Source organism: Phocoena sinus, chromosome 13 (genome assembly GCF_008692025.1).
Source record: "Phocoena sinus isolate mPhoSin1 chromosome 13, mPhoSin1.pri, whole genome shotgun sequence".
Lineage (NCBI taxonomy): Eukaryota > Metazoa > Chordata > Mammalia > Artiodactyla > Phocoenidae > Phocoena > Phocoena sinus.
Window position 1 is genome coordinate 15,298,739 of NC_045775.1, and position 16,444 is coordinate 15,315,182.

Here is a 16,444-nt window from a genome sequence, read left to right on the forward strand (position 1 = left end):
ATGAACAACTAGAAGAAACCGCCCTTCTGATGATGAGTCAGTAAAAGCTATCATGATCTACATAACCCAGTACATTTGAAAATAACCCTGTATGTAATGCAGTGCTTTGTACATTATAGATTTACAGCAACTTAAGACATAAGTAAAGCTTTATTTTTAAAGAAAAAGTCAAGATAGGGCAATATATTAGAAAAGGATGTCGCATTAAAAAAAATAAACGAGCAATTTTAGAAAACTCAAGAGCCAGAAACTCAAGGCTGCTTTTAGGTTATTAAAATGAATGAATTCTGGGATAAAACAAAAAACCTCACCTGTCAGGAAAGGAGGAGAAGACTGGTGAGAGAGAGACAGGCAAAGAAGGAAATCCCAGAAGGTTCCCTGCTGCCTGCGAGATGAGGAAAGATAGAAAGGCTTGTGGGAGAGAGAACCCAGATACAGAAACCTCAATAGGTTTCTTACCTATCTCTTAGAGGTAACAGAATTAGTTGGTAAACTGTTAAGAAAAAAATTTAATTAGTGAATAACAGCTTATTTAAAAATACATTTTTAATAGATGAAGGTCACAGAAGCACTGACCTGCTGCTACCTGCCAAAAAACCAGACAGCCTAACCCTAGCCATTTTTACTCTGCATATCTGACATTCCCATTAAGAAAAGCCTAGATTTAAGCTTAGATCATTTAACATGCTATTAAAACCAGCCTTTCTTCTCCAAAAACCTCAAATACCCCTCCCTCCACCCCCCAAATACCTAAACTCTCTCAACTACTGTTTCTGATCATGACATTTTTTTTTTAAACTGCCAACATGTCTTTGGGTTTATCAAATACTACTTAAAAAGGGAGGGAAAAAAAGAGCTAATTTGTAAATACATACACAGTGTAGATCTGCAAAGTAAAGTGTTGTGGGGTCTAAACAGAACCAAGGTAAGGGTGTGACTTTATCTGGTCTTTAAGAAAATCAAGTTCAAGTTTGTCACAGACTAGGCTGAAGCACTGTTCAAACCTGCTTTTAAGATATGTTATTCTGCTTTCTAAAGACCAAAGAAAATAAGTAACAGGGAAAAAAAACAAAAGCCCTTTTCAACTGCTTCTTTTTGTTCACCCATAGTGTAAATAATGCCTAAGCCGCCACTGCACCGCAGTGAAGCTACAAGGTTTTTTAACTAAAAAATTATTCCCTCTCTCAAATTTTCTTAGGGCCCAGAGTTTTACCTTAAGCGCTGGACTAACAAGTTTACTTTGGCAATACTCATGCTTAAGCACCTTAACTCACCCTTAAATCAGTCCTCTGAAAATGACAAACTCTTTGGAAAACGCTGTTCTGAAGAAGGGGAGGGTTAGCTAGCTGCAGGGTGCCCTCTTGTGGCCCAGAAGAGTGACTGGACTCTTTTTCTGCATCTGAAGAGCACAGCATTGGATGGAGTGAGTCTCATGAAGGTCTACCAAAGTAAAATAATCTCCAGGAGCAAGCGGTTAATTACACATCTTAGGTCTGTTCACGGTTATTTTCTATTATCAAAGTCCACACTATGTTAGTACTACAGAACATGACAAAACAAAATGTGACCGCAAGGTTTTCATAATCAATTAAAGTTTTCTAAATATTCATTAGGTATATGGAAAACTAAGTCGTTTTGATGTCTTAAATTATGTAATGGTGAGGTTAAATGGGATGCCCCGATGAAAATCATATATTAACAGGACTGATAAAAGCCAAAATTTTAGAGTGCCCACTGTGCCCTAGTCATTCAAAGCTAACAATCTACAGAGGAGACTAATATAAAACAAATAAACTGTAACCAGTAATATAATAAAAGTATGTACAAAGATCCATGAGAAGTCAGATGAAAAAGTAATTAATTTTACTGCAGATATCAATGGGACAATAAAGAGTCTTTTTCAGTAGAGTCCTGCAGAGGATTAGAAGTTTATTAAGCAAACAATGAACAAGGAGAAATTTTTGTAAGAAAGAACAGTGAACAATTAAGTGTGGCTAAAGCAAACATAGCATACATATATAAAACAGCAGGACAAAGATCAAGGAAGGCTCTTTTCTGATCAAAGTAATTATGGTCCATTACCAAAATAGAAGACATTATCAGGTCAATCAAATCAACTAGACACAAATAACCTCACTAAAATTACCGCTAAAAGTTAAAAAAAAAGCTGAAAATCCCACAACCACAGATTTTAAAAGCCCACATCATTTGGAAGATACAACCACTATTTTCAAGGAGACTTATGGTTAAAAAACAAGTCTCAATGGCTCAAATAATCAAAGTGAGGTATACATTCTTAGTATTCATAAATATTTACCTCTCCCATTCCCCGAGATTCTAATGCAAGAGCTTGAAAATCATGATTCATTTCATCCACAGATCAAACCTGTTAAATAACAAAAAGAAACATTAGTAGAAAGAAAAAATTGAAAAACAGACTGCATCAACTATTTTTATATTACACTGCTGCTATTACTGATGTTACAGCATGAGCTGAGATGGACAAGAATCCATTTCTCTATAAAGACAGGTTTTCCTAAATAGAGCACCATAGCAATCTACACTAAAATTTGTGGGAAACCTGGCGTCAACGGTTCATGGATTATTCTGTGTGCCAAAAGAAACCCCTACTAGTTTCCTGCGCAAAAGAAAAGAAGTGAGCTCACGTACTAAAATACAGTTACCTTTTTTTTTTTTTTTTTTGGCCATGCTGTGCCGCATGCGGGATCTTAGTTCCCGGACTAGGGATTGGATGCCTACCCCCTGCCGTGGAAGCATGGAGTCTTAACCACTGGACCTCCAGGGAAATCCCCAATTATCTTCTTTTAAAAAAAAATGTTGTAATTCCTATTACAAAATTATTACTTTGCACTACTTCTTTAAGATTTCTCAAAATTTCTCAGAATTTCATTATTTGTGGATCTTATAACAATGATAAAAAAAATTTTTTAAGTGGTGATCCAGTTCTACCTCAAAGCAACATATAATCTGCTGTGAGAGTAATTATAATATTCAGAGGTTTCCTTAAGAATAATTCCTTTCCCTACAATAATCAAAACAGCATGGAAATGGCACAAACACATACATCAATGGAACAGAAGAGAGCCCAGAAATAAACCCATGCACTTACGGTCAATTAATCTATATAACAAAGGAGGCAAGAGTATACATGGAAAGAAGACAGTCTCTTCAGCAAGTGGTGCTGGGAAAACTGGACAGCTACATGTATTATAAAACAATGAGATTAGAACATTATCTCATACCATATTAAAAAAAAGCTCAAAATGGATTAAAGACCTAAATGTAAGACTTGAAATCATAAAACTCTTGGAAGAGAACTTCTGACATAAATCGCAGCAATATTTTTTGGATCTGTCTGCTAAGACAAAGTAAAAGCAAAAATAAACAAACGGGACCTAATTAAACTTAAAAGCTTTTGCATAGCAAAAGAAATCATCAATAAACTGAAAAGACAACCAACAGAATGGGAGAAAATAATTGCAAATGATATGACTAACAAGGGGTTAATATCCAAAATAAACAGCCAATACAACTCAATTAAAAAAAAAACCCACCCCCAGCCAAAAAAAACACACACCCCAATCAAAAAATGGGCAGAAGATCAGAATAGACATTTTTCCAGAGAAGAAATACAGATGTCTAAAAGGCACATGAAAAGATGCTCAACATCACTAATTATTAGAAAAATGCAAATCAAAACAAGAGATATCACCTCACAACTATCAGCTGTCATCAAAAAAATCTACAAATAACACAGAACTTCCATGGTGGTGGAGTGGTTGGGAATCTGCCTGCCAATGCAGGAGACAAGGGTTCGATCCCTGGTCTGGGAAGATCCCAAATGCCGCGGAGCAACTAAGCCCGTGCGCCACAACTCCTTAGCCTGCGCTCTAGAGTCTGCGAGCCATAACTACCGAAGCCCGCGTGCCTAGAGCCTGTGCTCCGCAACAAGAGAAGCCACCTCAATGAGAAGCCTGCCAACGCAACAAAGAGTAGCCCCCGCTTGCTGCAACTAGAGAAAGCCAGCGCGCAGCAACGAAGACCCAACGTCGCAATCAATTAATAAAAACAAGGGCCAGAAATTCCCCTAAACTTGATGAAAGCAAAATTTACGGATTCAAGATGTTCAGTGAGGGGCTTCCCTGGTGGCGTAGTGGTTGAGAGTCCGCCTGCCGATGCAGGGGACACGGGTTCGTGACCCGGTCCGGGAAGATCCCACATGCCGCGGAGCAGCTAGGCCCGTGAGCCATGGCCGCTGAGCCTGCGCGACCGGAGCCTGTGCTCTGCAACGGGAGAGGCCGGAACAGTGAGAGGCCCGCGTACCGCAAAAAAAAAAAAAAAGATGCTCAGCGAACCCCAGTCAAGATAAACAGGAAAAACAAAAACGAGACCCCACATCCACGCACATCATAATAAAAGTGCTGAAAATCAAAGAGAAAATCCTGAAAGCAGCGAGAGGAAAAACATTACAAAAAGGGGAAAAATGATGACTGACTTCGCACTAGAAACAATGGGGACCAGAATAAAAAGGACAGACTTTAGAGGGCTGAAAGAAGAAAAACGCTAACCTAGAATTTTTATCTGATGGAAATCTCCTTCAATAATAAAGACTAAAAGACATTTTTAGATAAAAGGAAAATAAAATTTGTTAAACAGACTTCCACCTCAGAAAATCCCTTAAAAAAATTCTTAGGCTAAAGGAAAAGGGTACCAGGTGGAAACTCAAATCAGGAAGGAATTAAGAGCACCAGAAATGCTAAGTATGTGCGTAAGTACAAAGGACTAGTTTTTCCTCTCAATTTCTTCAAAACACATAAGCCCATGTAAAGCAAAAATTTTATTATGGGTTTGATAACATATGTAGATGAACCAATTTACATGTACAACTGCGGCGAGCCGCTTCTGACCAGCAGAATGACGAGTCACCACACGCTAGATTCTTCTCGCATCACACTTTATTGGAGTACAGCTTGGTTTCAGGTGGATGGAAGGAAGACCCCGAGCCTTGTTCACACTGGCTTTTATAATGCACTATAACCTGTGGCAACCTGTGGTTGGCTGGTTAACTCAACAAGATATGTGCTGTTTACAATTTATTGGTTGCAATTCTGATCCTTCATTAGCATATTGGCTCGTCGTGGCGCATGTGTGGCACATAGCCTTTGGGCTACTCCCTGATAACCGTTATCTGTGACATGGCAGAACACAGGCTTCCCGTTATCTGCGACATGGCAGAACAACGGCTTCCCACATACAACCAATACCTACTATAAAAAATATCTCTAGCCATACCATCATGACACCTAGTGATTTAAAGCAAAACTCAGTTTGAGATCAAAATACTCGTTTATCACACAACATTATACAGTTGGCCCTCTATATCCATGAGTTCCACATCTGCAGGTTTCACCAATCAGGGAGCAAAAGTGTTAAAAAAAAAAAAAATTCCAGAAAGTTCCAAAAAGCAGGGAATTAAATTCCCTGAGGGCTGGTAATTATTTATCAATACATAGCACTGACATTGTATTTACAAAGCATTTACATTGTATTAGGTATTATAAGTAATCTAGAAATGATTTAAAGTATACCCTAGTATGCACACAGGTTATATGCAAATGCTACACCATTTTATACAAGGAACGTGAATATCCTCAGATTTTGGTATTGGGCTGGGGAGGCACCTGGAACCAATACCCTGCAGATACTGAGGAACAACTGTACATCCTTAAATACATATATAGTTTGGAGGGGCCCCCAATTATCTGATTAAGTAAAGGAATCTTAGTCCAAATGTGTCCTACACTTCTCAGTCACGCAATCAAAGTTCTACATCTCACATGACACAATTCATTCTAATGTCTAGTACGGTCTGCTCAAACCATCTTTGATTTCCCTTGTTTCTTTAAAATTTCCTAAATTTGGGCAGCATCCATTTTATTTTTCTATTTAAATAATTCCTAGGGTCTCCATATTGCCCTAGACTCGATGTCCTTTATATTCTTTTTCTTAAGATGATTTACATTTGTGATTTCACTTTCTTTAAACCTTACATTTTACAGACCTTGTATTTTCTAGATTTCCCATCCCATTACAGCCTCAACTTCTTCCAAGCATCAACTGCTTCCCAAACCTAATGGCCAATCCTTTGAAAGCTTTGAGATACTGCTGACATGTTATCAGGAATCATGTATTGATATTTTCAATCACCTAAAGAGGTGTTCTAATTTCTTAAGAATGCTTCAAATTTAAATCCTACCAACTTGACGATGCAGCCATATAATTTTGAGTTCATAATTCAATTTATGAACACACACTAAATGATATTAAGCCCTGAAATCTGGGCTCAACAAAGATCACACCAATTACAGTCATTAAAAAAAAAAATCTCCCATGTGACATCTTATTTACCTGTATCCTCTGAGGACAGACTGTCCTTATTAAGAATTATTCCACTAGAGCCAAAAACATAAGATTCTTATTATTTAGGATGGAAATAGTTCTAAAATGGATTCATTATTCTGCAATCCTGAAGAAAGAATAATGGACAAATTTTATATTTAAGATAATGTGGTAGAGTACAAATAGTATGTGATTTTAATTCAGAATATAAGAGTTCGAGTTTTAACTTTTGCCCGTTGTCTAACCTCTAAATCTTACTTATCTGTTGTGAAGATCAAACTGGATAATGTATCCAAAAGTGTTTTGTGAGCAATTAATAAAAAGTGCTAAACAAATAACTAGTTACTATTAAGATCATTACATACTACTCGAGAAAGAACTGATACTTCCTGAGACTCTTGGGGTGCTCAATGTTCTGTTTTTCTTGTATGCTTCTGTTAGTATTTCAGCCTCCTGCCTTGTTGTCAGGTTAAATATCACTTGACCAGAACATACAGTATCCCTTCTGACCTTTCTAATTAGGTTGCTTTTAATTTGTAGTAATCTGTAGCCTCAGATGAATGTGGTAGACTTGTAAGAGTAAACAAGCTCTAAGAAGGAAACTACCTCCAACAAACACAAAAACACATTCTAAAGTTACAATCCTTTCTTAGGAAAGCAATTTGGCATCATATATACAGGTTCGTACATCTTGAGCCCATCTCCCTAACTTTGAAAATCAATCCTAAAAAGAAAACCTAAATACAAAAAAGTTTTATGTACAAAGATGTTTGTAGCAGTGTTGCTTGCAGATCCTGAAATTATAAGCTGCATAACTGCCTCACAATAGTTAAGTGATATAACACATCTATAAAGTATAGTGTAGCTATTAAAAATATTAAAAAATATCGTAATTTTTAGTTTATTACAATAAATCTGTATAATCTATGAATGAAAGAAAGGAGATTTTTATTAGGAAAAAAGGAGTAGACTTAAGAAATCTTCTCAGGAGTAGACTTAAGAAATCTTCTCAGGCAGTGTCTTATTTAGTAAAACATGCACTTACCATGTGATCAAGCTATGCGCATCCAAGGCATTTACCTAAGAGAAATGAAGACTATGCCCACATAAAGTCCTGTACCTATTTAGAGCATCTTTATAATGGAAATGACAGAAACGCCTCTACACAGATGACTGGATAAACACACTGTTATGCCATACGATGGTGTACTGCTCATTGATAAAAAGGAGCGATCAGTGCCACAACAGGGATGAATCTTCAAATGTGGAATAAAAACCTTAACACCAAAGAATGCATATTGTGTGATTCCAAAATGAATCAGTAGCATCAAAAAGCAAATCAGTGGTTGCTTGGGGTTGGGAAGCAGAGAGAGGATTACCTGAAAAGAAGTACTTCTGTATATTAATTCTGGGGTTGTTACATTAGTGTATAGATTGATTGGTATTGGTGAACCATATACTTTTTAGTGTATGTAAATTAGACCTCGATAAAGTTGATATTTTAAAAGATGACTGTATAACATGAACTGAAATTATGATAAAACTAAAGAGATCAAAACAATATGGTACTGGTACAAAGAGAGACAAAGAGAGGGACAGAACAATAAATTCGAGAAACTGAAAAAAAAAAAATCTTCTCAGGAATAAAAGCATCAGAGCTTTACCAAAGCCCCTTCTTTGCTTACTTCTACATTTTCATCCCTGGTCCAAACAGATAAGGTAATAAGGTAAAGAAACTCTGGATAAATGCGAGAGGTATCTTAGCTATATGGATCCACATACTTTTGTGGTGAATCATGCCCTAGTGCAGGGGTCAACAAACTTATTCTGTACAGAGCCAGACACTATATATTTTAGGCTTTACAGGCCATGCGGTCCCTCAACTTCTCAACTGTGCATCTGTAGCACAAAAGCAGCCATAGGCAATAAGAAAATGAGTGAGCACGAATGTGTCCTAATAAAACTTTATTTATGAACAGTGAAGTCTGAATTCCATATTTTTTCATCTGTCACAAAATATTATTTTTCTTTTGATTTTTTTGCCCTACCATTAAAAATTCTAAAAGTCAATTCTAGAGAGCAGTTCAAAAAAAAACAGTTGGTGGGCCAGATCTGGCCTGTAGGCCAAAGTTTGCTACCTCTGCTCTAGTGCATTTACTCCCGACTGTTCCACAAAAAATCAAATGCAGATAATTCACTCTCAAACTCGAGCAGACCCAAAGTTAAGCATCAGGGCTTTGCTTTCAACCTTTTCATTTATACTCTCACCATGTACATTTTTTATTTTAATTAATAATGAACGGGAATTTCAGATTACTTTTAATGAAGGTTATTTTATTATTTTCTTTCAATGACCAGGGTGGGTTATGGGGAAAAGACTTTAAAAACAAGATAGGGGCTTCCCTCGTGGCGCAGTGGTTGAGAGTCCGCCTGCCAATGCAGGGGAGGCGGGTTTTGTGCCCCGGTCCGGGAAGATCCCACATCCCACGGAGCGGCTAGGCCCATGAGCCATGGCCACTGAGCCTGCGCATCTGGAGCCTGTGCTCCGCAAAGGGAGAGGCCGCAACAGTGAGAGGCCCGCGTACCACACACACAAAAAAAAAGACAAAACAAAACTCACAAAGCAACACTCAAGCTCAGCTTTTCAGTTTAAGGTGTTATTTATTTCAACTATGAGAACGCAAATGGAGGAGAAAGTAGGCAAAACAATGAGATACAAAGAAAATAAACACTTTCGATTCTTCTGCAATGACCTTCATATTAACCATAATGAAACTGCAGGGGTGGGGGTCACACATATGCCACTAAGGACTCTTAAAATTTCTGCACTGGTGTCACCTGATGGCAAGGGAAAAGAATCTGGACATAATTTAACAACTCTCCCCTGCGTGGTTAGACCTAAGGAAGAAAGCGAACAATCTCTTCTTTCAACAAGCAATGGAGTATCTAGCTATCAGTTATATAATACTGACCTGACTAGTTCCCTTGAAGAAAATGTATCCCAGAATTATAGTACACACTATACTGCTTGGGGGTGTAAAGTCTGTCTTCATCGTTTTTTTTTTTGGTCTGCATTATTAAGCCATGAAGTTTTCCAACATTATTTCCTTAAACAATTAGAATTTGCTAATATAGAAAATACATAATAGAAACTTTTCTATGGACAAGACCATGTGTAATCTTGTGGTAAATTTAAATTAAAAAGTTAATAGTTTTTGGGGCTTCCCTGGTGGTGCAGTGGTTGAGAGTTCGCCTGCTGATGCAGGAGACATGGGTTCGTGTACCAGTCCGGGAATATCCCACATGCCGCGGAGCGGCTGGGCCCGTGAGCCATGGCCGCTGAGCCTGGTCTGCAACAGCAGAGGCCACAACAGTGAGAGGCCCGCGTACCGCAAACAAACAAACAAACAAACAAAAGTTTTTGAGGTTATGATGTTTCCTAGCAAAAGAAGAGTGTCTTATTAAGTTCTAAAATTTAACAGTATTAGTTAATTTTTCTGTAGACAACATTACTAATTGTGTGAGAAAAACAGATCAAGTACTTCAAATAACAACTTGGTTAAGTTTTGTGGGTTTTCATATTTACTAATGCGTAAGCCAAAAGGTTTACAAATAGTTGGTGTAATGAACCAAGAATATGCATTATTTTCTTAGGTAACATCTGATCCAATTCCTTACCATATGCCTACCATAAAAAATAGGTTGGGGGGCAAAAACCATTTAAAGCTACAATAAATGGTATTAAAGCACCAGCATATAACACCAATTACATTTTTATAGTTTTATAATTAGTTCTATTTTAAAGCCATAGTAGTAATTAAACTCTGGAGTTAAAGGGGCTAGGAACTGTGTCTTAGCCACCAAAATGCTCAATATATACTGAATGAAAAAAATCATTCTATATTTTATGAAATGTAAATTCAGATCATGAAATCATCTAATATCTAGAGAGTGACTGTTTATAAATGCCTTCATATATATGAATACACAATGCTCATTTTATAGAGACATAAACAAGACTTTTCCTCAGACTTTTTGTACAACTGAAAACATTTACCAAACATAAAATGAGTGCAACTTCCCATTGGCACTACTTCTCCAAACTGGTCCTCTAATACCTAGAGGCTGCTGCTACCTCATGCATCCATTACAAAAACAACAAAATTACATAAAAACTGGGACTTCCCTGGTGGTCCACTGGGTAAGACTCCATGCTCCCAATGCAGGAGGCCTGGGTTCAATCCCTGGTCCAGGAACTAGATCCCTCAAGCGTGCCACAACTGAAGAGTCTGCATGCTGCAACTAAGAAGCCTGCATGTCCCAGCTAAAAGATCCCACATTCAGCAACAAAGACCTGGCGCACCCTAATAAATAAACATTTTTTTAAAAATTACATGAAAACTTAATTGATTCACATAAGTCAATACACACAAAGAGTAACTTAAGCTGCTTATAAAATATTCTTAGTAGTCATACTCTTTGGACTGTTTTTAGTGAACATAATCATTGAGCATTAGTGGTATCCATTGAAAACAGGTACTAAAGTCCTTAAGAATACCTTAGTCTCTTCAGCATAGTAAATCACGCAAATTTTCCAACAGAATTCATTTGTTTAGCAATGCCTTTTCTTATCCACATGACAAAGGTAAACATAAATCCAGGTGTAAGTATTTCTGGTAGACCATTAGCCTTCACAGACTTAATATTAGAAGTCTCTAGGAACCACCATCAACACCTAGTAATCTGTTATTTATCTGGGGGTACAAATTGAATCACACACTTTTCTAGTGGTGTTGGACAAGTCACTCAGGTGGTAACTAAGCCAGGAACCATAAATGTTTTTTCGATATTTGCTACTCATTTGTCCATGTACTTCATGGGGGAATTACATACTTGTTTTACCAGCATTAAGAACAGTACTGTATAACTGACTTGACTATATTAAGGAAAAGTCAAAGTTTACATTTTGAATAAAACTTGGCAAAAAGAATGTGTTATCAATATACAGACTCCCAGAAACTAGAAATCTTCAAAGACCCTAGCTCAAATCTTCTAACTAAGATTAGAAATTAAGATTGTTTCAGCACCGGCATTAAGACATTAAATAAAAGTTAACCAAATATTTATGTGCAAGAATACTTTAGCTCTTTGAGGATCAATCTCAGATATCATATTTCTCAAGGAGATTAAATAGGGTAAATATATACTTACTTAATGCAAATATAAGACAAGGTATTTTTTTTTCCTTAGAATTCTCTCAAAGGCGAATCACCATATATTTGAGTCCTTACAAAGTCTCTTGTATTACAAGGCATTCTCTCAATTGGTTTAGTTTAAGAAATAAAATACTGCTTATGGAAATTCTTTTTTTTCTTTGAAAAACAAAACACTGTTTAGAGAAGATCTACACACTAAAACAACCTCAATCAACGCTAGTTTTTCATGCTTTTACATATCACCTGAGAGAAGCAGGTCAAATAACTTAGATGGAAATGAAGATAATTATTAGATAACGCAAAGTGGCTCTAATGAGTCCAAGATACATGTGAAATGTCCAAGGTATATCATGAAGTGAGTCCCCCAAAAGCAGTATTTCTAAATTAATGTTCTTATATGTAATTTAATATGCCATCACCCTAAAAGTGGAACAAGCAGACATTATATGCCTCATGACATAATGTAATACAAAACAGTACCACCAATGAAGAATTACTGCCTAAAAAACTCCCCCAGTAAACATCAATCTAATAATAAAGCTGCTAGATCTAAATACTGATTTATCAGAAATATGAGAGAGAGAGCAAAGTCAATAGATAACACAAGGAAGCAATCGCCCAATCTAGAATACGGAAAAAAGAAAAAATTCACCTCATTTCACTATCACTGAAATTTTTAAAAGAGGAGGAGAGGGAGGACTATTATATACACTAAAAGACTTAAAAGTCAAATACACTGTATAAACCTTGCTTGAATCCTGATTCTAACAAACCAACTATAAAAAAACTTTTTAGAAAATCAGGGAATTCTAGATATAGAATGGGTATTAGATGATATTAAGGAATTTTGCTAGCTGTGATAATAGCAAGAAGATTGCATTTTTTTTAATAAGTTCTCATCAGTAAGAGAATTTATGCTTAAACTGGCTACTGTCTGGGATTTGCTTTGAAATATTCAAAAAAGTAAAATATGGGTCTAAAGATTTCACACACTGTTGAATATGGATGATAGATCTCCAAGGGTGTACTGTACTATTCTACTTGTGCTTGAAAATTTCCATAATAAGTTTAACAAAATAACAATATGACAAGCAGCCATGTGAAGCAGGTGGTATTTAAGCTGGGCCCTGAAGGACAGGTACAATTTGGACACCCCCCCACCACACACACACACACACACACACACACACACACACACACACACACGCACACTTTTAAACAAAACATTTATAAACTGCAGCTTGTAAAGGGGGTTACTCTCCAGAAAGTTAACTGACTTACAGTCCAAGCTGTTGTTTAAACCTAACATCACTTATTATTTCAACCATATTTTTGTCAAGTAGTATATGAAATTTAAAAAAACAAAACAAAACTGATTTCCAAATGAGCATAAACCTCCTTGCACTAATTTCTATCAGACACCATCCCCCAAAGAGAACAAGAGAATGTACTGAGCACTTGATTTTATGCCAGAGATGATACTAGGAACATTATATTTAATTCTCATTACAATTCAGCAAAGTAGGTATTGTATTCCTACTTTACAAATAAGGAAATTGTGGTCAATTTCCCTACCGTAATAGACAAAGCTACTAAAATGGCAGAGGATTCAACACCATCAAGACTTCAAAAGCTCCATGCTCTTTTCTATACCAAACAAGCATAAACCATCACTCTGTTCCCCAACCTTCCTTTTGCTAAACTATTCCAGTCCCCTGGACAGCTCTTTGCCATTTATCTCTTCATGTGCAGATCCTACAAATCCCTTAAAGTTTGGCTCAAATGCCACTTTCTCCATTAAAACCTCCCCCAAGTCATCTTTTCTCAATTCTCATGGCATTTAATTTGTATTTTTCAATGTATTAATATCATCTTATCCATTAGACTTTAAAACTTCTCTCAATCAGAATTATGATAGAAAAAACATGAACCACAATTTTGCACTTTCTGGTTATGCCAGTGTTCTGCGAAATGTTAATAGTCATGAGGAAGGAGACCAAAAGAAGGATACTAAATACTGTAATAGGGAGAGAGGGAAAATGATAATATTATCAACTATACACCCATTAAAAAGCATGAAATGGATATATTTATGCATACATGGAAAAAATTCTAGGATACTAAGTGAAAAGGCAAGGTGAAAACAGTGTTTCTATCATTCCACTTTTGTAAAACAGAAAACAATCAGAAAGAGTGACAACCATTAACAGTGGTCACATCAGGAAAAGAGTATGCATGATTTTTATTTTACATTTTATAGTTCTATACTCTGAATATTTGCCATTTGTTACTTATATTTTTAAAATATTTAAAATATATACATGTTAAAAATCACTATAAACAAGTTAACTTGGAAATCAAGTCATATGGTAGAACTCAAATATACATACACCTATACATAAGAGAGGTTATCATGACTTATCAACAAACATAACAGAAAAACATCTTTTCAATAAATTAAGCATCACTTAAAAATATTCTCTGGAACTCCCTGGCGGTCCAGTGGTTAGGACTCAGTGCTCTCACTGCCATGGGCCCAGGTTCAATCCCACCCCTTATCTGTAAACTTTTAAGGGTTTTTAAGATGATATAAAGGAATTTACACATATACCCAATACCTACTATAGTAACTATCTCTAGTCACACCTTCATGAGACTTTGAGTTTAAAAAAAATCAAAATCCAATTTGTAGATCTAAATATTCTATCATCACCTGATTTAAAGGAATTACACTTGTGGTCAGCACTTAGTTTTTTAAATCTAAGTTAGTTCTACCTTACTCTTTGATATATTTCTGCAAAGTGTTTAAAAAAACAATGGAGCCAACCAAATCATACATTTAAACACAATATATTTGACAGTATGCTATAACAAACATGATTTACGTATTTCTAGCTTTCAAAGTATTTCATAGTATTGTTCTTTGTAAGTATTCTTTGACAAAAAGTTAGGAAAGAAGAGGTGAACTGGTTTAAAAACAATTTACCATTACTCCCTACCACTCAAGACTATCACTGACCCGAATTCAGAAAATCCCAATGGAAGCCAAAATACTCCAGTTTCACACAGCAATGTGAATACATAAAATTAATCACTACAGGAAGCTAACTCCAAGTCTGGTGCCCTGAAGGTTAATTATCCGGGGTAAAATACACCACATTAAAATCTGAGATGGATCAAAGATGTGCCTTTCTCAGTACACATAGTGAGGATCTGTAAATTGATCCTCAGGAAACTAAACATGCTAACATTTTGGAAACACTTCATGTACTCCTCAGGGATATGAGCACCTCAATTTTAAGGTCACTGGTTCTCAAATCCTCACAGTACATCAGAATCTAGACAGAAGGTTTGAAAACTACTAACACTAAGATCCCACCTATCTAAGACTTATTTGAATTAGTCTGGGCAGGGAGAAAGGCACAGATTTTTATTAGTATTTTTAAGCTCTCCAGGTAATGCTTCCCTGTGCAGATAGGATTGAAAGCCTTACATACACCATACCACCTACAGCTAAGGGATATATTCACAAGCACCCTAATGGTTTTCCAATGAAAAAATTTTGTGTCATTCATCATGGTGTAACAGAAACAGAAACCAGAACCAAAAGATCTAGAATATGGTACCATGTTTGCCTCTAACTAGCTGAATGAACTCAGACCACTTGAACTCTCTGGTTCTGTTTCCCCATTTACAGATGAGAATAACAATGCTTCCTCATAAGGTTATTGTGAAGACTAAATTAGATAATATGTGAAATTGCAATATAAGTCCTTTCTAGAATATTAACTCACCATAATGAGTGAACATATTTTTTTCTGTTTAAGACTCAATATATAATCCTTTGACACAGTAATTTCTCTTCTGGTAATTTAACTTACATAAACAATAACATAAAAGGATGAACTGAATAATGGTATTTGCTGCAGCACTGCCTGCAGTGGTTCAAAAACAGAAAATGAACAACCTAAACTCGACAAAAATGCGTTAGCCATACACTAAGTATTACAAGTTATTAAAGTTATATGTACTAATACAATAAAATATCCATGATATTAAATAAAAACACCAAGTTGCCTAAGGTGTGTAACCTGATCCCAGTTTTGTTTAACAAAAGAGGGGCAATGTATATGTTAGTGTGGAGTATGAAAAAATAAACATCTAACTTTGGTAGGAGAGGGGGTACTGTTGGTTTTATCTTTTTATATTTCTGTGTTGTAAGGCTTGTTGACATTAGCAAATGAAAGTTTTTTTTAAAAAGGTCTTATATTAATACAGTTTAAACACATTATAATTTAGAAGCTTTATCACAGTCAATAGAGTACAAGCAATCTTGTGCTATTTTCAGTTCAGTTTAGTACTAGGCTCAATGCCCAACAACAGAAGACTTGTCTAGAATGGCTACCTAGTAATTTTCAATTGTTACACAGTATCAATAGAATCAGTATGGCACCAAGGAGAAATAACTGAAGAAATGTTAATTAGGTTTTAACAGAGGACTAAAGGAAATCATTTGAGTTCATGGTCTGAGAGAACTGGAAAAAATAAAAACCACTTTAAGCAGCAGACTTTAGTGCAGTTTTTAAAAGATTTTTTCTTCCGACAAAAATTTTCCAAAGTGTGTTCCTTAATCACCAATGCACAGTGTTCTTTAAAATAAGAGGTTCCTCGTCCAATACATTTAAGATATGCTGCTTCCCAGCACCCACTTGTTCTTTTGCAAGCTGAGTACATGGTCATTCTGGAATTCATTCTCTGTGATAACAGCATAGTAAAGGCTCTGAGAAGTCCCACAATTAAAACTGTTT

At 36.1% G+C, this 16,444-nt stretch overlaps 1 protein-coding gene across 10 annotated transcripts in view; it reads right to left on the reverse strand.

Moving 5' to 3' along the window:
- The window catches only part of PUM2 (pumilio RNA binding family member 2), a 94,039-nt gene that overhangs the window by 69,969 nt on the left and 7,626 nt on the right, over positions 1-16,444 (reverse strand). For 8 of the 10 annotated variants that reach the window (XM_032652097.1, XM_032652095.1, XM_032652092.1 and 5 more), the window contains exon 2: positions 2,318-2,386. In XM_032652097.1, the coding sequence (XP_032507988.1) occupies positions 2,318-2,368 (51 nt within the window). In that variant the 5' untranslated portion in view covers positions 2,369-2,386. Of the gene's footprint in view, positions 1-1,274; positions 1,395-2,317; positions 2,387-16,444 lie in introns of those variants that run through there. The other 2 variants (XM_032652101.1, XM_032652100.1) reach the window with 2 other exon arrangements.